The sequence below is a fragment of the Chiloscyllium punctatum genome, chromosome 12 (assembly GCF_047496795.1).
Source record: "Chiloscyllium punctatum isolate Juve2018m chromosome 12, sChiPun1.3, whole genome shotgun sequence".
Lineage (NCBI taxonomy): Eukaryota > Metazoa > Chordata > Chondrichthyes > Orectolobiformes > Hemiscylliidae > Chiloscyllium > Chiloscyllium punctatum.
Genome location: NC_092750.1, coordinates 36,448,691 through 36,469,884, shown reverse-complemented (window position 1 = coordinate 36,469,884; position 21,194 = coordinate 36,448,691). Strand labels below are relative to the sequence as shown.

General features: G+C 37.2%; 1 protein-coding gene across 1 annotated transcript in view; it reads left to right on the top strand.

Moving 5' to 3' along the window:
* The window catches only part of dnah12 (dynein, axonemal, heavy chain 12), a 278,731-nt gene that overhangs the window by 138,554 nt on the left and 118,983 nt on the right, over nt 1-21,194 (top strand). Inside the window, exons 31-38 of the mRNA XM_072582341.1 lie at nt 810-993; nt 1,837-1,977; nt 9,578-9,661; nt 9,820-10,008; nt 11,370-11,489; nt 13,158-13,343; nt 15,688-15,839; nt 20,281-20,419. Coding sequence (XP_072438442.1) covers nt 810-993; nt 1,837-1,977; nt 9,578-9,661; nt 9,820-10,008; nt 11,370-11,489; nt 13,158-13,343; nt 15,688-15,839; nt 20,281-20,419 — 1,195 coding nt within the window. The remainder of the gene's footprint in view (nt 1-809; nt 994-1,836; nt 1,978-9,577; nt 9,662-9,819; nt 10,009-11,369; nt 11,490-13,157; nt 13,344-15,687; nt 15,840-20,280; nt 20,420-21,194) is intronic.

Sequence of the window (21,194 nt, the reverse complement as noted above, 5' to 3'; positions counted from 1 at the left end):
AAATGAAAGATCGCGCAACTGAATTTTATCACCATCAGTTTCCTGCCGCTTTTGGACTTCATGCTGTCATTCTACTGCTAAGCCACATTGCAGTTTTTGGTATCTGAAAAGAGAAACACACAAGAGTGAGAAAAAAGAATAAGCAAGAGATCCAGGTCTATACAACTCGTAGCTTGTATATCAGAGGAAATTGTGGATGTGGGCAGGTATCGATTTAAGTAGGAACAAACCATCATCATCTTCCATGATTTAAGTCACACCACATATCTGTCCATTCCAATGATGGTCATCTCCCACCCCTGATTAGGTGGTGTTATTCACCGTTGTGCACCACCTTGTCCTGAAAGAGAAAGGGAAACGTGGCAGTGATTTTTATCTTACCTTTTAAAACAAGTAAGCTTCAACCCTTTAAGAGGAGCTGCCTTTTTGGTATCCAACCAATAGTACTCTCTCACTTCCAACCAATTAAATTGTTTGGCTCATCTTGCAATCATCTGTGGATTAGTTTACCTTACCCCCTCTCCCACATTGTGCTCGCTGGAATATGGACCATGGTTCTGGTGACAAACAATTGAATTATTTTTGTAAAATTATTGCCCTAAAGCCTTAAATTCATTTACAAAGATTAAACATGTTTTGAAAGGTTTCTTGTTAAAATAAATAACAAGATGAGGATCAGTTAATTTGATGACTTGACTATTTAAAAGCTGAAATTGAAAACAAGATCCCAAAAAACAAGAAAATTGGGAATATGTATAATATATTGCAAACCAAACTGTCAGCTTATATCTGTTATTTTCATTGAACAGATTCATGCTTGTTGGGGAGCCTTTTGCTGGAAAGACCAAGATTTTGCATGTGTTGGCAGACACTCTGACACTTATGAATGAGCGTGGTTTGAATGAGGAGGAAAAGGTTATTTATCGTACTGTAAACCCTAAATCAATTACCATGGGCCAGCTATTTGGACAATTTGATCTAGTTTCACACGAGGTAGGTGGAAGACTTTGGAAACTGACGATTTATGTAAGGCACCTTACCTGCATCCAGGTTTGGAAAACAAGAACAAAAAATACATTTTAAAGTAATGGCTAACTGTCCTAAATGCATTTGTAATGATCTTAACTTTTCTTTTTCAATTTTTTTTGTTCCCATTACTGGATGTTCACTAAATATTAGAAATATTTCTTATTGCAGAGTTTCCTAAATCAGTCAACAGGTCAGGAATTAAAATCTGTTCATCTAGTTGATTGTTATATTGGGATTGAGTTCTGTAATTTGCAAAACAAACAAATGAGGAGTCAGCAATTTATTTTGGTTTTGGGAGTATGCATAGGTTAACATGTTCAGGAGTGTCACTAGTACCTGACATGTACATTTCCCATGAGGGGACTGTGTTTTTGAAAGCATAATTTTAAAACCTTTATTTATTCAAAATCTTATCAAGTGGGCATTTATCAGATTTAGGTCAAGTCTATCTAAACAAGATCAACATATTTTGTGAATTCCAAGATTTTGTTTCCAAAAGTTATGTGACATTAGGCAATAAGAAGGGAGTATTACATATTTAGAAGCTTCTTACTATGACCTAACATCCTAGAAATTCTCAAGGTGATCACAAACACATTTTGCTCTCTGGGAAAGGTACTTGGCCTTCACTTAACTATGTCAGCAACATTGAAAATAATGATATGAGTCAAATGTTGAGATGAATGAAAATAGAATCCAAATTAATTAATATCTGTAACTAGAATAGTTTTGCCTGTAAGTTAGCAAATTAACAGATTTAAGTTTATGACTGATCTTCATTGGATTTTACTTTTCTAACACTTACAGTGGACTGATGGCATTGTTGCAAATACTTTCCGAGAATTTGCTTCTGCAGACACTCCAGATCGTAAATGGGTGATATTTGATGGGCCTATTGATACCCTTTGGATTGAAAGCATGAACACAGTTCTGGATGATAACAAGAAGGTAAATCAGTTTTTCATCCAAAATACACATTCAGATCTTCCATGTATTAAATATTTTTTATGATTTAAATGTTTTAACTAAAGGCTGATAGATCCAAATTAAATCTGATATCCACAGAATATTTCCATTTCAACAGTATGAACAATTACTTGCATTGATGTAGAATGTTGAAGTAGAAATAGATCCTAAGACACTTTATAGCTATATAATTAGAAAAAATGATGCTAAACCAAACCAGTTAATAATAGCTGACTAGAAGAAGAATTAAAGGAGGTGGAAGTAGAATAGTTTAGAGGTAAAATCCAGAGCAAAGGATCTACTTGGCTAAAGGCATAGTCACTAATAGTGGTGTGAAGGGAGCGATGAACAAAGTTGGAGAAATTTAGAATTCTCAAATAGTTGGGGACTAGAGGATGTTACAGAAATAGGAAGCAGCAAGACATATAGGGATTTAGTTACACAAAATTCCTTGACATTGTTAAATTGACAAAAAAAGTTGAAGGACTATTGTGAAATACAGAGAAGTTGAAGGTTTCTATGAAATGAATGAAAATGTTTAGCAAATGTAATCTCTTGAACTGTCTAAGAATGAAATAGGCAAAGGTTATAATAAATAGAGCTCATCCATCTCTGTTTGCACTTCACTCTTGCAAGTAGCTATTTTAGGTTTCAAAGGCATTGGAATTGCTTGCTAAAAGCCAGTGAGAACTCATAAGTTTTCACAGGCCAGGCCCAAACTAGCAATACGGATTCTGCAGCAATTCTAATGCCAACAATACAAAGTGGGACCATACCAGGAAAATCTGTTGCAAAAGACTTACGGGGAGAAAACAATCACAAAAGTAAGCTTTTCAAAACTTTTGTAGTGCTGTTGTGATCCCATTTGGTGTGAGTTTGCTTCCAACAGTGTGTTTTGCCTGATGTGGTAATGTTTACGTTAACCATTACAACACAAGAAACTGGACAGAGATATCATTGTATTCAAGAATCTAACATACATTTATTTACGGCTAACTATTTATGTTCAAATTTTATGTTCTGAAAACACATTAGTTTCTCTGCTAACATTAAGGTAATAGGTTAGAAAAGAGAAGCATACTTGAAGTGATCCAAGGCCAGATGGAGTGAGTATGAGTCTGTTACACCCTCAGGTCATATGCTATGGTCATATGCTATGGTACAGTGATGATCTGATGAGATCTCTCTTAAAAGTACAATGGCATACTGACCATGAGATATAATACAACATTCCTTTTTTCCAAATCACAAAGCCAAATCCCAAATGCTTGGTAGCGTTGTCAACTTAATAATAATAAACAGTTTACATGATTAATACTTCAAACTTCAATGTAATACTTTGGACATTTGACAACATTGCCCGATTGTAAACACGCTGAGAAGTACATACTATTTTGAAAAAGGGACATTGAACCCGTAAAGTTAACTCTGCTTTTTCTCCGCCAATGCTGTCAGATCTGCTGAGTTTCTCCCAATAATTTATATTTTTGTTTTGAATTTCCAGCACCTTCAGTTTTTCTTTTATACATTCTTTTCTGTTGCACTTTCTTGACAACTTTGTTGATTTGCTGCTGGTTTTCACTGACCATGACTGCATTAATTGTCATCATCTGTGTATTCTTCCTCACTTTTCATGCATGATTGGTGTGTTGTTCATTAATCTGAGTTGACTTCTGTTCCTTCGCAATGTAGCATCATAATCAATAAAATGACACTGTATAATCTGGGTTGACTACATTCTAGAAAGCTTTGCCAGTAGGAAAATACTTGTATTTGCATTTCTAATTTGTACTCTATACTTACTGTGCAGTTGTAGTAGTCCTGTACCTACTCACTCATTGTGTATCTTATCCATTCTCCTCTGTCTTTGAAGAAGAATATCTGTGTCTCAGAAACAACTATGGACAAGATAATTTGCATTTGCATTTCAAGCATAAATTGTGCTGGGCATGGTAAACCTTTCTGCCTTGGTTTTGCTTTAAACTGCAGCAAGGCAAATAAGAAATCTTGCTTCGTTGCTCAACATGCAATGATCATTGATTTGATAGTGTGCACCATACAATCAACAAAATGGTTTGAATGTAAACAGTGAGGTGATAATTGGTATGGGTGACTCCCCAATGAGTGCACATTTTGAAATCATTAACCAGTATGTCCGAATCCATTGTCAAACACTATTCATTCTGGGAAACCAAACAAAATGAAAATATTGCTCATTGTGTCAATGGTGGTCACACTTTTTATGTTGCTATGTCATTTAACAATGGGAAAGTTAGAAAAGTAATCTGTCAGAAGCATGCAGTCTTCCCTAGGTGCTGTGAATAGTCTATTGCTACTTTAATCCAAGGAATATATAGAACCTCTTGTGGCTGTAGAAACTCTTCCCACTCCTGGGATTGATGTATTTGCATGCCTCACATACATTTATGAATCATTGAATATCTTGACTTATCATTGGCAGGTACAAAAATTCATGTGCTTGCTGTTTATGTGCTGAATGCCCATGTGTTCTCGATGTGTAACATGGGCATGATATCTTAGCATAATGTTTTTGGTATTTGCTTGCTCTTGAAAATGATTTTCCATAATATACAGTTTATCTCTATATGCCCAAAGTGAATAAATTTTCTTTGTAACTTCTTTACAACTTCAGGTAGATAATTATCTTTTGCAAACTTAATTGGTCATTTTTGGCAGTTGCTGATGGTTGGCTATTGGCTCTCATAAATTTTGAGAATGTCTCAAACTTTGTAATCTAGACCATCAATGTGCAGATCAAGTTGAATGTCTTGGTCTTGGTGGGGATTGGGCAATTTGTTCAATATGCCTGATGTAATCATTTTGGTTCCTAGCTTAAGTTTCATTCCATAGTTCATACTTTTGCGCTTTGGAAGAAGATGCTAAAAACATGATAGGGTACTCATTTCTAGTGGACCATGATCTGTTTCCATGTTGATTTTTTGTCAAATAAGTATGTGGAGGAATAGTACAATGCCAACGACCAGAGCTAATATCTCAAACTCTATGTAGAATATTTGGCTTATGGAGATGGAGGGTTTTTTTCAAAACAAGGGCAATAGATTTTAAGTCTTGCAAAAGACATGTCTACATCATTTTGTGAGGCATCCATCTCAAGAATTATACTTTTTCTTGGGTAGGATTTTGCTGATGGAATCTGTTTGAGAGAATCAAATGGTTATATTGTTACAGATAGGGATGTCCTTCTTGAATAAATCTCTCAGCCATTCTTTGTGGAGGACAATGAAATTCTTCATCAATGAGAAGGAGAACTTTCTGTGGATTTGGAGTGACATGTAGGCCAGACTAGGGAAGGATGGTAGTTTGCTTCCCTAGCAGACATCACTGGATAGGTTTTTCCAACAATCAACATTGGTTTTGTGATCATAATTAAACTCTTAAACTAGATATTTTTAATGAGTTCAAACTCCATTACAGGATTTGAATATTACCTGGGTCTCTGGACTAATTGTCTAATAGTTGATTTCTACCAGGTAAAAGAATTCAGGAAGCCAAAATAATCTTGCGTATTAGCATGCAATGTAATTCTGCAAAGCACTGAATTGATGATCCCTTCTATGTTGTGAGACTGTCTCTCATAGGCTAAATGGGGTACCATTTGCTGAAGTACATGTATTTCAGGATGAGTAGTGGTAATATATTAGCACTAGCTCCTGTGTCAATTTTTAGCTTTCAGTGTGTGCTGCCTTGCATTTTCAGGACATATGGTATTAATGCTTATAAATGTTTTGATTGTCATATGCCATTGACATGGTGTGTGATGTTTAGAAGCTTGGTCTTTTTCTGAAATTTTCTTTTTGCTTGGTTAACTCAGAATATCATTTATGTGTTTGTCCACCTTCATAACATTTTCATTACTAACAGTGTGTGATGCTGTAGCATTTTGTTGGTTATCTATGTTTTATCCGGGAGTCTGACTTTTGGAACCAGATTTTGTGCATATGTATGCCCAATGTGCTTTGGTGCAACAGATAGCAAGAAAAGCTGAACGGCTTTTGGGTAGATGTGACAAACTGCACCTGATGCCAATTTTGTTAGTTTGGTGCATTTTATGGACCATGGTAGTAACATTAGCTGCACTGAAAACATGTAATTATTGATGGCTTGCCATATTTGCATTCATCTTCAAGTAATGTGTCAGTGGTTTGGTCCTTTCTCTTACTCCTAAATGCTTTAATTTGTTTAGATATGATAACTGTCTCAATAAGCCTATCTGACAGTTCTTTTAGACAAAGTCATAGCCATGCCTTTGGCTGCTGTGGCATCTTCTAACAAACTGGTCAATGGATTTTTGGAGTTATTGTCTGTATGACATGAGTTGGAATGTATTAATCTGGAAGTCAATTCTTACCTTCAACTTGTCTCCCTGAACTTTTCAGTTTTTTCTAGATCTTTCTGTTTGTCTAAGCAATGAGTGGCTGTGACAATTCTGTGAGCCCACTCTTTCTTTTTAATGGCAAGAATGATATTTAAAGCTCTTTCCCTGAGATCATCTATTACTTGATCTATTGAATAGAATTGCAAACACTGTTTGAAGAGTTGTATTTCAGTAATAGTATCACTAGATGCCAAGTCCATACTGAGATTTCAGCTATCCATGATTACACGTCATTCACCTTAAGCTGTGTGTCCCTAATTTTATGTCAGCATGCATTAAAAAACTGTTTCTTCTTTAAGAACAAATATGTTGTAGCTGCTTTTATGAAAAACTGTTTCCCATGTTTCAACTATCAGGAACACAGCTTTACTCAGCTTCTCATTTCTCTATGGCACTTACTGGCTTCATGTTCCAACTCAGACGTGCACTGCAACCTTTTTATTTATTCCTTCCTTTTAACTATGACAGTCTCAAAAATATCTTTTGAAAGAACATTTTGTGAATCAAAAGAAATTAGCTCTTTTTTTGATGGTTCATTCCCTACTTATTGTATTTGTAGAAACTGATGCACTTCAAGGATAAAAAACTGTCCATCTATCCAAATTCTTTGTTGTCAACAGTTGTTGTCTGGTTAGTTTTCAATTAGTTTTCCAGATATCTATCACCAATAAATTGGAGTCTTTTTGGATGACCACCAAAACTCATGGTATGAGTTTTCATCCAGCAAGTTGTTTATCTGAAATGGGAATGCATATATAACCTCTCAAAACACAAAACACTTGGCAAACATATTGTGGTATTGAAGAATTCAACAGATGCTAATTTCAGCTAGCTGTATAAACGTTGCATTCTGCAGGCATGTGAGTGTTTACCTAACATTATACTAATAGGTTACAATAGACAGCATGCTTCTAAAATGGTGTCATGTTTCAAATGATTTTGTGACTCACATATCTCTGATGGGTATTATTACCCTCTCTTCAGATCTGCTGGGTCCACAAAAAAAAAATCTTTGTTTTAGCATTTTTTTTCCTTTCCATTGAGAAAGGAATATTTTAAATCCCGTACAGAAAAATTGTAGAACACATGACACCACCCACAACTTAAAGATGACTATCCATTATTTAAGGATTGCAGCATCAACTATGACCATATTGACTAAATAGAAGTTAACATTTTAAATGTAATTAATTCAGGCATGTTTGTTTTACATTTACATAAAGGCTGTTTAATATTATTAACCAGGGGTTTCTATTAATCTGTGTTTAAAAACATCCATACCAAAGTTAAAAGTTACTTTCTGAAAACTAGGAACAATGAAACTAGATATTTGCAAGAGTCATAGAGTCATAGAGATGACCAGCATGGAAACAAACCCTTCATTCCAACTTGTCCATACCAACCAGATATTAGAGACATAGAGTCATAGAGATGTACAACATGGAAACAGACCCTTCGGTCCAACCTGTCCATACCGACCAGATATCCCAACCCAATCTAGTCCTATCTGCCAGCACCCAGCCCATATCCCTTCCTATTCATATACCCATCCAAATGCCTCTTAAATGTTGTAATTGTACCAGCCTCCACCACATCCTCTGGCAGCTCATTCCATACACATATTCTATATTAGTCTAGTCCCATTTGCCAACACTTGGTTCACATCCCTCTAAATCCTTCTATTCATGTACCCATCCAGGTGCCTTTTAAATGTTGTAATTGTACCAGCTTCCACCACTTCCTCTGGCAGCTCATTCCATGCACACACCATCCTGTGTGTGAAAAGGTTTCCCTTAGGTCCTTTTTAAATCTTTCCCCTCTCACCTTAAACCTATGCCTTCTAGTTTTTTGGACTCCCCTACCCTAGGAAAATAACTTGGCTATTCAACCTATCCATTCAACTTCATGATTTTATAAACCCTTATAAAGTTCCCCTCCCCCCCACCCCAGCCTCTGATGCTCCAGGAAAATAGCTCCAGTTTCTTCAGCCTCCCCCCTATAGCTGAAACCCTCCAATCCCAGCACAATCCTTGTAATTTATTTTTCTGCACACTTTCAAGTTTAATGACATCTTTCCTATAGTAGGGAGACCAGAATTGAATGTAGTGGCCTAACCACTGTCCTGTACAGCTGCAACATGACATCCGAACTCCTGTACTCAATGCACTGACCAATAAAGGCAAGCATACCAAATGCCTTCTTGACTACCCTGTCTATCTGGGACTCCACTTTCAAGGAATTATGAACCTGCACTCCAAGGTCACTTTGTTTGGCAACCCTCCCCAGGATCTTACCATTTAATGTATCAGTTTCTTGTAGCTAGAGAATTAGAACTGATCCTTTGTTCCTCACAAGGAAATCAGACATCAGTCCAGCCTTGGTTTATCTCTTCTCTAACCACGATTGCCCAATGCCTCACAAAATCAGATCAGTGGTTGAGAATTCTGGAATACTCTGATTCTCCAAAGTCTATCCACCATCGTCAAAGCACAAGACAGGGATGTAATGCAATACATTTGCCTCAGCTGAAATAACACTGGAGAAGCTCGACGTCCCTCCACCACTAACACAGAGTGGTAACAGTGTGCACAATCTGCAAGATGTATTGCAGCAAATGGCCGAAGTTTCTCTGCAGAAACCTTTCAAACCTAGAAGGACAAAGGCAGTAAATGCATGGGGATACTATGACATGAACTTGCATTCCAAGCCCCACACCATCCTGATTTTAAATTATATTGACTGTGGCTGCTCAAAATCCTGGAACTCTTTTCCTAACAGCATTTTGTGTACACCTACACCCACAGAGGTTCAAGAAGGAAGATCACCACCACCTTCTCAAGTCAATTAGTAATGGGCAATGATGCACACATGTGAACATATCATTAGATAACGTAGAACTTATTGTAGGATAGTGATGAGATCCAGAAATTATAATTGTCAACTGTTCATTTTGGATTGACCCTGCAAGCCTGTTTCTTATCTGAAAGTGTCTCAATTCCAACTCTGCACTTATTAAAATCTGACCTTACATTTCAGAAATATTTAATGGACTATTTTGTGTGTTATACTTGAATACTGTCCTTTTTGAATTTCCATTTATCTTATTTATCATTGATCATGATTTTTTGAACAATCATATAGTAGTAATTATTGTTTTTTTACTAGCTATGTTTGATGAGTGGAGAGATCATTCAAATGTCACAACAGATGAGCCTAATTTTTGAAGCTATGGATCTTTCCCAAGCCTCAGTAAGAGCACTTTTATTTCCTCCTGAAGATAGAAAGTAGCCAATTGTTTTTGATTTAAAATACTGAATTAAAATATTATTATCAATTGAGTCAATTATATTAGGAGAAGAAAACAGCTTTGCTATGCATCTTATACTGATTTTGTATTGTATTGTTAGCCAGCTACTGTCAGTCGTTGTGGTATGATCTATCTGGAGCCAGCCCAACTGGGCTGGAAGCCTATTGTAATATCCTGGCTTAAAACTCTCACAAATGTATCACATCATAAAGACATGCTGAATCTTTTGGAGGATCTTTTTGATTGGCTGGTGCCTCCAGCACTACACGTCCTTCGCAAGCAGTGCAAGGTAAACAAAGGTTGACTATTCTTTAAAATTGCAAAATATAATTGAATGGTGAATTGTCACAAAACACTTACTTGAAGTAACTAAACTTGAATGATTTGTCCAGTAGGAATGAGGAGTGTAGAGATTTTCAAACCTGAAAAGGAACTCGTTTGAATTGATGTAACAAATAACTAACTGGGAAGTCAGATTCAGCCTACAGTTTACAATGGCAGCGTGGAAGTCTTTTTAACTGAAGCCATACTTTCAATTTGCTGTGTAACATATAACATCTGCATTACATGCAACAGCAAGAATTGTACTCTCCTTTTCAAGTTCTCTGAGCTTAATATGTACAAAATCGTTAATCACCTCTCTTGAAATGGCATCAAGGTCTGGTGTCATTCTGTGTATCTCCATAGATGCTGTCTGACCTGCTAAGTACTTCTAGCATATTCTGTTGTTATCCTAGGCTCCCAGTCTCTGGAATATTTTGCTTTTGTATAAAAATATAAATGTTGATTTTCTTTAACTATTGAAAGTTCAGGTTAAATTTGCACTTGTATAGCACTCCATCCACCATTTTAAATGTTCACTTTCTCGATCACCGACATGCTACCTGTACATATACAACAGACATTGCAGCCTCCTTATACAGCACCTTTCAAACCCATGACTTCTCCCACCTAGATTATCAAGACCAACTGCAAATTTCCTTCAAAGCCACATTGGTAATGTTCCTGCATGGTGAATTTAGTAGGTGGATGAAGCTTAAAGCAGGTACAAGCCTTGTGAATTTTTGCAAATGAAACCGGAATCTGAGCAAAGAAGCTGCTGTGATTTTCTTTTTAGCAGATCTGCAGGTGTTTTGAAATCTGAAGGATCTGTTCTGGTGAAGACTATTTTGTGTATTTAATATGAACTTTTTGCCTAACTTTTTGCCTTCATGGCCTCCCATACCCAACTGCCACCCTTCCCTCCTGAAACCATCACCCCACCACTTCCCTAAAGCAAGGGTCACCTGTTGATCACAAACTGCTTTACATCCACTTCACAATTACTCTGGGCAAAAATTATACAAAAGCTAATTAAATTAAGCTATGATGAAATTCAGTAAGTCAGGGTCCTGAGCAGAAAACCACGTCACCTGAGCATTCATCGACCATGGTTCCCTGTGTTGAAATCTGCCCTGTTAGGTCAGTAAGACATATTAGAAACTTTGGTACCCAGAATAAGTTAAGAATTCCTCCTAAGTAATAATAAATGGATTGTAAGAAAATAAATATTTGTATTGACAAACAGTAAAGTATAACTGACCTATTTGTTATTATCAATTAATATTATGAACGAATTTAACTGATATAATATCCATGTCAAATATACAGGAACTTGTTCCAACATCTGATAGCAACACTGTGGTTTCGTTGACTCGTCTTTTTGAGATGCTTCTCAGTGAAATTCTGACAGAAGACTCAGATCCCAAGAACGTTCGTGTATGGATAATGGTACAAATGAATGCCCTTACAGTAACTTCCAATTTCACAAGAGGAAAATTGGTGCTAACATTTTTAAATCCTCTCTTTAGCTCAAAATACTTAGGAGGTGTACTTCAGACCTCTACAAATCCATTTTAAATGTGGTAACTGGATGCTGTGTGTAAGTGACCTGAGGTTGCTTCCTTGCTGGCTTCAAAGCTATTGCAATGTAATTGTGATGAGCTATTATGTAGGTTATTATAAATCATGGATTTTGGAATTGATGGATCAAACAGGATGTGGTAATATTTTTCTTGGAGCCGAAATGTTCTGGTCTTATGCCTCATGTTGTCCAGAAAACAAAAGGGCACATTTTTCTCCCCCGTTTTTGTGCTAGTCAGAGCTGTATATGCATAATGAACTGCAATGGTGCAGCCCAAAACCACTGGATTTGCTGCCTTGGCTCATTTAAATAGCCCCAACAGCCTTTGTACAATTTTGTTCACTAGAAAGTCCTGGAACCAACAATAGAAGCGGGAATTAAGCTGTTTGAAGACTTGGCAATTTTGCTAGTATGTCATTGGCCAGATGTCAGAAGTATGACATCAGATGAGTTCACCTGACAAAGGAGCAGCGCGCCAAAAGCTTGTGATTTCAAATAAACCTGTTGGACTATAACCTAACATCGTATGACTTTGTCCACTCTGGTCCGATATCAGCATCACCATATCATTGGCTGTATGAACAAGACTTTATGGCTGTTAATAGAAGGTGTTTAGACTTTAAGGCGTAACATCAAACCAGGCCATTCAGAAAAGAAATGGAAATATTTTCTTTTTGCAAAGGATGGCTAGTTCAATAATTTTAAATCTGAGATTAGTAGACTTTTGTTAGTCAGTGGTATTGGTCTGAAGTAGGGAAATGGAATCTGGATATAAATCAAGCATAATCTCATTTAGGGGCAGAACAGACTTGAAGGACTCAATGATCTACTACTATTATTATGTTTTGAGAAGGAACCGATTAAAATTGACATATTTGGGGTGTGAATCTTGTCTTCATCTATTAGTCTTCTTTCTCCCTACTTTGGGGCAACCAATGACATTCAAATCAGCAGCAGTTTGGTGATAGCTCATAACACCATGTTCTTCAGAGGCCCTCTGTGATAATAAAACAACTGTAACAGGTTCTTCTGCTTCTTTAAAAGTGATGCATGAGCCTATGCCGACTGAAGGTGCATGCCATGCTCCCCATTCATTCTGCCCCTGCCACTCTTCACATTTTGTCAGAGCTTTAAATTCATTGACAAAATTTTAATCTATAAATTGGAAGGGCTTGACTGAGTAGACAATAGAATGTTATTTTTCCTAGCCAGGGACAGGGACACAAACTCAGGATAAAGTGTTTATCATTTATAAGATGAGAAATTCCTTCACTCAAAGAGTTGCCTTTGAATTCTCTATCCCAGCAAATTATCAGTGTTCAATTATTGGATATTTTTAAGACTGAGAAAGATAGATTTTTGGACTCCTAGGGAACCAAAGGGATAGGGGGAACATGGCAGAAAGTACAGAAGAAGTCAAACATGGGTCATAATCACTTGAATGACAGAGAAGGCTCAATGGGATTTGTAATGTTCTTAATTTTTCATAATCTTCTCCTTCTCAAAAATGAAAATTGATTTAATCATATTTCTAGGCTGCCTTTGCCTTTGGGTTGATTTGGTCAATTGGTGCATCCTGTGACAAAGATGGTCGAAAAATATTTGATGCATTCTTGCGTGAAATTGTGTCTGTAAAATCTACAGAGCCACCACCAGCTTCTGTGGGAAAATGGGAATGTCTTTTTGAGGAAAAAGGACTTGTCTATGACTACATGTATGAGGTAAGCCTTCTTCTCTTCCTTGAACCAACAGTTTTGAAAACTCAAACCAAATCAAGAACTTAATTGAAAATAAAGAAAATCTAACATGGTCTTTGTAGTTATTTCATGTGTAGCAAGCATTAAATGAGTAGCCATTATTATATTTTTTCTTATTAGTTTTCTTTCCTTCATATTGCTTCTCTTAAAGATGTTGACCCTTTGCTGTGATTTAATTCCATGGATGTTGGACATCTAATGGTACTTTACTTCTATCTTGAAAATAGTATCAGCGGACTATTTCACTTTAAAAATGTCAAGAGCAGAGACCATCTGGTGCTCATATGATGTTTCTTGCTCATTTATTGAATATGGATCAGAAACAAAAATTGTAATTGATTTCTTCCCCTTAACCCAGTGGCATTGATGTTCATTGATGCATAATGATTAAGATCAGTCAAGTATAAATTGGGAATCAAAATTGAGTTAGCTCAGATACTGTGATTAGTTATTAACCCACTTGAACTCCATTACTCAACAGGAGAACCTTGGAGTAACCATTCTTGTATCCAGTTTTTACTTTGGTTAGACATGGATGTAGGTTTTCTATCACAAATGGTATTATGAACGTAGTGACTTTACACTCAGTAAACATTCCTACCATCAAACATAACAAATAATGTTATAGTCTAGGAGTTTAAGAAAATGAAGTTCCTTTGGCCACCTGTCCATAGTCTAGTTTGTCATACCATAAATTAATATGATTCCAAATGCAAATTGCAACAGAGGTTAAAATTTACGATTCTTTGACTTCCTGAGGCTGAAAATATAGATTCCTCCCTGAGGAGCAGCAGAACTTCCGTTTTCAGGGTATTCCAGGTAATTCTACCCATTCCATCCTTAGAAGTGTTCATAAGAACACAGGGCCTTTAAGTGGTGCCAGGATTTTTATTACAGAAAGATCTTTGATTCCAGAAGATGCTGAAGGTGTGAAACTGAAACTTTGTTGGCTTCTTACTTCTTTTGGAGCATCATACTATCTCTACGTTGTTCTGCTCTGTGAGCAAACACTGCTCATACAAATATTACCAGCTGATGGTCATACCAGACAAATCAGATCCAAGAATAAAACTGACTTGAAGATCATACGTTTTATTTTTCCAGTTGGGTGCCGTGGTGGTTGGATACTGAGCATGTTCAAACAAGGTTGCCAAGCTTCTTTAAACATAAGAACTTAAATTTATTACTCCATAAACTAAAACAATATGTAAGTAAATTTTAAGAAATCAACAACAAAAAAAAGCAACCTTCTTCCAACAGAAGATTCTCAGTTCCAAAAGAATACCATTCCTTTCTTAACTGTTTAATTCATTAAGTAACTGACTCTTACTGATTTTCCACCTTGGGCTATTACAATTGCAAGATTTAAATTTCTCACAACTGGATATTTCACAAATTAATCTGCCCTCTGCTGTGGTCAAACTGTTCTCTTGAACTGAAAACCTGATTCTTCTGAACTGAACTCAAAAGAAACCCCCAAGTATCCTAATCATTTGCTTTTCTCTATGTCATAAACAGCACAATGTAAATACTTCATCAATAATCCCACAGGTATCTGGTTAGGCACCTGCTGAGGAACGTGCTTTCTTTGAAATGTAATTAGATCGATTTTCCAAATGGTTCTCTGATCTCTTTAAAAACAAATACCTATACAGAACTGAAACCAAAATCCATTTACCTCTATTTTAAAAATTAAACTTCCTGAACTTTATCATACACACAATGTGGCACCAGTTTGGAAAGGATCTAAGAGCCTATGTTTCTCAATATGTGCCATTAATGTATAATTGGTACATTATGGGATACATGTCTTTGTCACTAGAGGCATTGAATAAATAAACAAACAAATTATGCCATACATTTATAAATAACGGGTTAGACTCACATGGGTTAATGTGTACAATTGTGGGACCCAGACTTTAAGTGGTTTGTTAATTGTTGGGAGAGGGTACTGAGGGGTTTGACCAAAATGATAATAGGGATGAAAGACTTCAAAGACTAGAAAAGCTAAAATTCTTCTCCATAGTGCAGAATAGCTTAAGGGAAGATTTAGTATAGGTTTTCAAAATAAAGAAGTTTTGATTAAGCAAGCGGGGTATATTGTTTCCCTTGGCAACTGAAACGGCATCCAAAGGTGACAGTTAGATTACCCACCTCTAAAAAATGTGTATGTGTTTATTTTGAGGAGGTGAACAAAACTAAAAGAAATGGTTGGGAAAAGTGACATAAAATTAATTTAATACACACAGCATAATTTTTACTTTGAACTATGTACTGTTTCCTATTGAATTTGCAATGCTTTTATCAGTTTAAAGGCAGAGGACGTTGGGTCCACTGGAATGAAACAATAAAATCTGTTGCACTGGGTGATAAGAAAACTAAAGTCCAAGAGATTATAGTTCCTACTATGGACACAGTCAGATATACTTATCTGTTAGATATCTGTGTTACAAATGGAAGGTAAGGAAGATATTGTTTATTAGAATATTTGTTGACTCACTGCGGTTTTCATTTACACTACATAACAGTCATAATGATAATTCAGATGCAAGAAAACTAGCCCACATGCTGTCTGTAGATAAGTGAATTTTATAGAGGCTCCAAGGGCAGGATTGGTAGCATATGAGATGACTGAATTAGGCCTGAGCCAAAATTTCTATTTCCTGATGGCGAGTTAAGATACCAAGACAATTGCTGAGAAAAGATACTTTTGTCAAAGTTTTTTTGTCTTGCACTCATCAGGATAATTTGCAAGAAATACCAATATAAAGGGAAAACAACATTTAGACTATATGAGACATGTGTTTGTCAATCAAACAGCACTTTCCTCTCATGTAGTATGAATTTATCTGCCCCTTACACTGGTATATCTTGCAAATTATCCAGATGAGGGCAGCATAGTGATTAACACTGCTACCTCACAGCACCACGGACCTGGGCGACTACGTTTTGAATTTGCATGTTCACCCTGTGTCTGCGTGAGTTTCCACCATAGTCCAAAAATGTGCAGTTTAGGCAAATTGGCCATGCTAAATTATGTGTAGTGCCTAGGGATGTGCAGGCTAGCTGGATTTGACATGGGAATAGGTTAGGTGCTTGGGTTTGGGTGGAATGCTTTTCGGAAGGTTGTGCAAACTCCTTGTGCCAAAAGGCCTCTTTTCACACTGTAGGGATTCTAAAGTCAGTGGCACATGAGAATCTCATGGCACCTACTTCATGTTTGTTTAAATGTGCCATGCACCTTTTCACTTTGTGCAGCTAGGTTTAAGGTTGCTAGATTTTGAGCTGAACTCACAAGAGAAGAGAGTAGGAGCATTACAACTTCAATGAAGGTTTGAGATCAAAAAGGGTGAAGGATTCTGGAGATGGGCATGTGTAGAGGGAATTAGGAGCATTGATGGCATCCTGGTAAGGTGGGGGAAATGCCAGGACCAGGTTCAAAGTGACAGGAAGAAGGGTGGAAAGTTCATGTTGCAAACCTTACAATGAGCATTTTGGCAATGTTTCCAATACATGAGATGTCTGGATTGGAGTTCAGTGTGGGAAGGGCTCTGTAAGTGGTTTAGTTTAGATTTAGTTTTGAAAAATGGAAGGAGTTGAAAATGTCACGCTCATCGGGTCTCTGGGTGAAATCCATAAGGAGCAGAATCTTCTTGTGGTGCCAATGTCTTGCCTGCAGGATGTACTGAAAGTATAGGTCCTCAGCTGCCTACCTTCAGGAATGCCTGCCAAGCCACACATTAGTCAGGAAGTGGCAAGGTCACAATGGTCCTTCCCCAAGAATCAAGCCCCTGGAGCCAGAAGGCTTGCCTTAGTGAGTGTTGCTGGCCAGTAGCAATGAAAATCAGTGACTGCTGCTGAAAGGACACATCCTGAAGTTTCAGACTTTTGGGGATTCACGGCTCAGGTAAATAATGTGTGTAGGTGGTGGTCAGAGGGTCGGGTTTGCAGAGAGTTGTGAGGGAAGCCTCATTTAACCTACCCTCCCACCTTCTTTCCATGATGTCTATTCCCCATACCAAGGACAGATTACCCCACATTTGTGGCTCACACAGCTTGTCACACAGTTGTCATGAATGGTGCATGATGAAAGACATTTGGATCAATCCCAGTCATAACAGGATGAGTTCTTAAGAAGTTATTAGTTGGCCACTTAAGGGGCTTATTTGATAGCAGAGTTGAAATGTTGACCATAGGACTTCCCACTCAGAATTTATTTCTGCTGGAGGTGCAAAGGTGGTAAGGTTCAGATGTGCCATCACCCCCACGAAATTAAATACCCATCCCATATCCAAGCTCACCAAGATCAGAAGATTTTACCCACACCATTTTAACACTTGTCTACCTTCTTTACACTGTTCAGTCACTGGAAAACCTACATCTTGTACATCCAATATTCCCACAAACTCAGGAACAGGTGACAGAGAAGGTGACAAAGGAGCCATCTTTCTGGTCAATAGTAGAGTCTGCACACTTTTGCAACATAAATGGAAGGTTGGTTGGAATGCATCTATCCAGGGAAGGCAGCATAGGAGACATCCCACTGTGACATCCACTTTTCACAAGCACGTTTCGCCAAACATGATGCCAAATTAAAGTAATCCCTTCCTGCCTGCCCTTCGTCTATATCCCTCCATTCCTTGTGCATTCATGTACTTATCTAAATGTCCCTTAACATCCCTATTGTATCTGCCTCCACCACCGAAACTGGCAGCCCATTCCAGACTCCTACTACTCTGTAAAAACATTTGCCCCTCACATCTTCTTTGATCTTTTCTCCTCTTACCTTAAATGCACGCCCTCTAGTATTAGATATTTTGACTCTGAGAATAAGATTCTGACCATCAACCCTATCTATGCATCTCACAATTTTAGTGACCTCTATCAAGTGTCCACTCAGCATCCACTGCTCCAGAGAAAACAACCCGAGTTTTTCTAGCCTGTCCTTATAGCTCATACCCTCTAATCCAGGCAGCATCCAGGTAAACCTCTTCCATATCTTCTATAAAGCCTCTATATCCTTCCTGTAGTGGGGTCACTAGAATTGAATGCAATGCACCAATAACAACTTTATGCTTACAGGGGCTGAGATTTACAGCCTCCTCATGCTGTGACTGGAATAGTAAATGATCAAAAATATCTGTTTATTTCCATTATTTTTGAGGCTTTCTTGTGGACTGTTCTGTTCCAGATGGGAGAATACTTTCAATATTTTAATCAGGGCCCTGTAACATAGATTAAACTGTAATGTAATTATGAGGTACCAAGTAGATGAAGTGTTGTTACAAGGTTTGTGAAGGTTTGTAGCTCAGGTTGAGGTTTAGGGTGTAGGTTTGCTCACTGAGCTGTAGGTTTGATATCCAGATGTTTCATTACCTGGCTAGGTAACATCATCAGTGGCGACCTCCAAGCGAAGCGAAGCTGTTATCTCCTGCTTTCTATTTATATGTTTGCCCTGGATGGGGTTCCTGGGGTTTGTGGTGATGTCATTTCCTGTTCATTTTCTGAGGTGTTGATAGATAGTATCTTGATCTATGTGTTTGTTTATGGCGTTGTGGTTGGAGTGCTAGGCCTCTAGGAATTCTCTGGCATGTCTTTGCTTAGCCTGTCCCAGGATAGATGTGTTGTCCCAGTCGAAATGGTGGTTTTTTCATCCGTGTGTAGGGCTACGAGGGAGAGAGGGTTGTGTCTTTTTGTGGCTAGCTGGTGTTCGTGTATCCTGGTGGCTATCTTTCTTCCTGTATGTCCTATGTAGTGTTTGTGACAGTCCTTGCATGGAATTGTGTAGATGACATTGGTTTTATCCATGGGTTGTACTGGGTCTTTTAAGTTTGTTAGTTTTTGTTTGGTAAACACCTTACCATTCATCAAAGAAGTTTCAGAAATGACAGCCAGACTACTAAGACCACTTGGAACCCTAGTAGCACACAAACCCACCAACACTCTCAAACAAAAACTAACAAACTTAAAAAGAGGCATCTATTGCCTCTGGCCTTATGGTTAGTGGAGGATGTGGGTATGATGGGAGATGTGGTTAAAGAACCTTTGGTGAGTTGCAGCAGAGCTTCTTGTAGATGGTATACACTGCTGCCACTGTTCATCATTCACAAAGGGATGCAACGTTATAGGTGACATATGGAGTGCTAATCAAGTAGTCTGCTTTGTTTTAGATGATGTCAGGTAGCTGGATTCATCCAGGCAAGTGGACAGTGTTCCATTATATTCCTGACTTGTGCCTTGGCGACAGGAGGTGAATTAATTTTTGCAGAATTCATAGTCTCTGATCCACTCTTGTCACAGGTTTCTGGTCAATGGTAACTCCAGGATGTTGATAGTGGAAGATTCAGCAATGTGCCATTTGAGTGTAGGTAAATCCCAACATAATTTTAATGGCAATCCCCATCAGCACTCTTTTTAAAAATCAAAGTAAGAACTAGTCTTGACATTAACATCCTTCTAGAAAATCAGTGATAATCTTAATGTTATCACAATAGTGATCGCTAGCAATAAAATTAACAAAATAATTGAAGTAAATTGAATTAATAAGTTACCATTAGTGCAGAGAGTCATGAACATGAGGATAATTTATAATTATTTATATATGTTAATGCTGTGCTATCATGCTATCAAACTTAGTGTCATGTCATGCAAGTGCCCTGAATATTATTCAGATTTACTTTTCAAATAAATGCATACCATAAGAATAGAAGAAAACAAAAGCACGCTACTATTAATTAATTTATGTATATAATTTATTGGCAGTAATATACATTTAATCAAGTTTTTGTACCAGCAAATTTGCATGTATGTTCATTTTATAGAATATGTATACAGTTAGAAATATTGTTATATTATGATTTTAAACAATTTGTAAAACTCATGCTCTTTTTAATTCACACAGACCTCTTCTGTTTGTGGGTCAGACTGGCACTGGGAAATCACTGTATGTTCAAGATAAACTAATGAACAATTTGGATAAGGACCGTTATGTACCTTTTTTCATAAACTTTTCTGCACGAACTAGTGCTAATCAGATTCAGGTAAATATCCTTCATCACTTTTTAAAGTTTCTGGGCATAGAAACTTGCCAGGAAACATTCTTGGTTTATTATAGCTCTCTGTTCCAAATCCCCAGCTACTGGCAGACTGTCTCTTTGCCTTCTAAGCCAGTGACTGAGAAAACAGTAACCGAACCTTCCTGTGGGAAGCCACACAAAAATAAACCCAACATGAAATGAAATCTCCCTGCATAATCTATTTCCATAGCAAAGAGATATTTCTGATGTTCTGGATAAAAATTTAATCCAATTATCTTTACCTTCAAAACATCCCTTTTATTCTGGGAGCCATGTGAATAATTATCATGCATTGGTTAAGGTTTTCCCACTTCCACCTCTGACTTTATTAAATAAATACAGCACTCCTTTGATTGGAATTTGTTTAGTTTTGTTGATCAACTTCTCAAATAATTGTTTGTTTCCCACTTACCTTACATTTTAAAAAATGAACTAAATCAACAAGCTATCCTTCCAAAATATGCATTATAAATTAGATTCACAAAAGTGTGCAATGAGACATAATTCACCTTGTCTGCACGTTCACCAGAATTAAACCATCCATGAGTAATTGTCCAGTTATTACTGTCCAACTTAACCTACTACAAATCGGGACAGAGTTTGAGAAGTGGACAAGGAGAATAATATTGGAAAACATTAAATTACAAAATTTCCTTTACACTGAACTGAAAAAATATTTTCCTTGTACTTCGTTATGTGAATGTTATAACATATAAAGTAATTAAGGTATTAATTTATG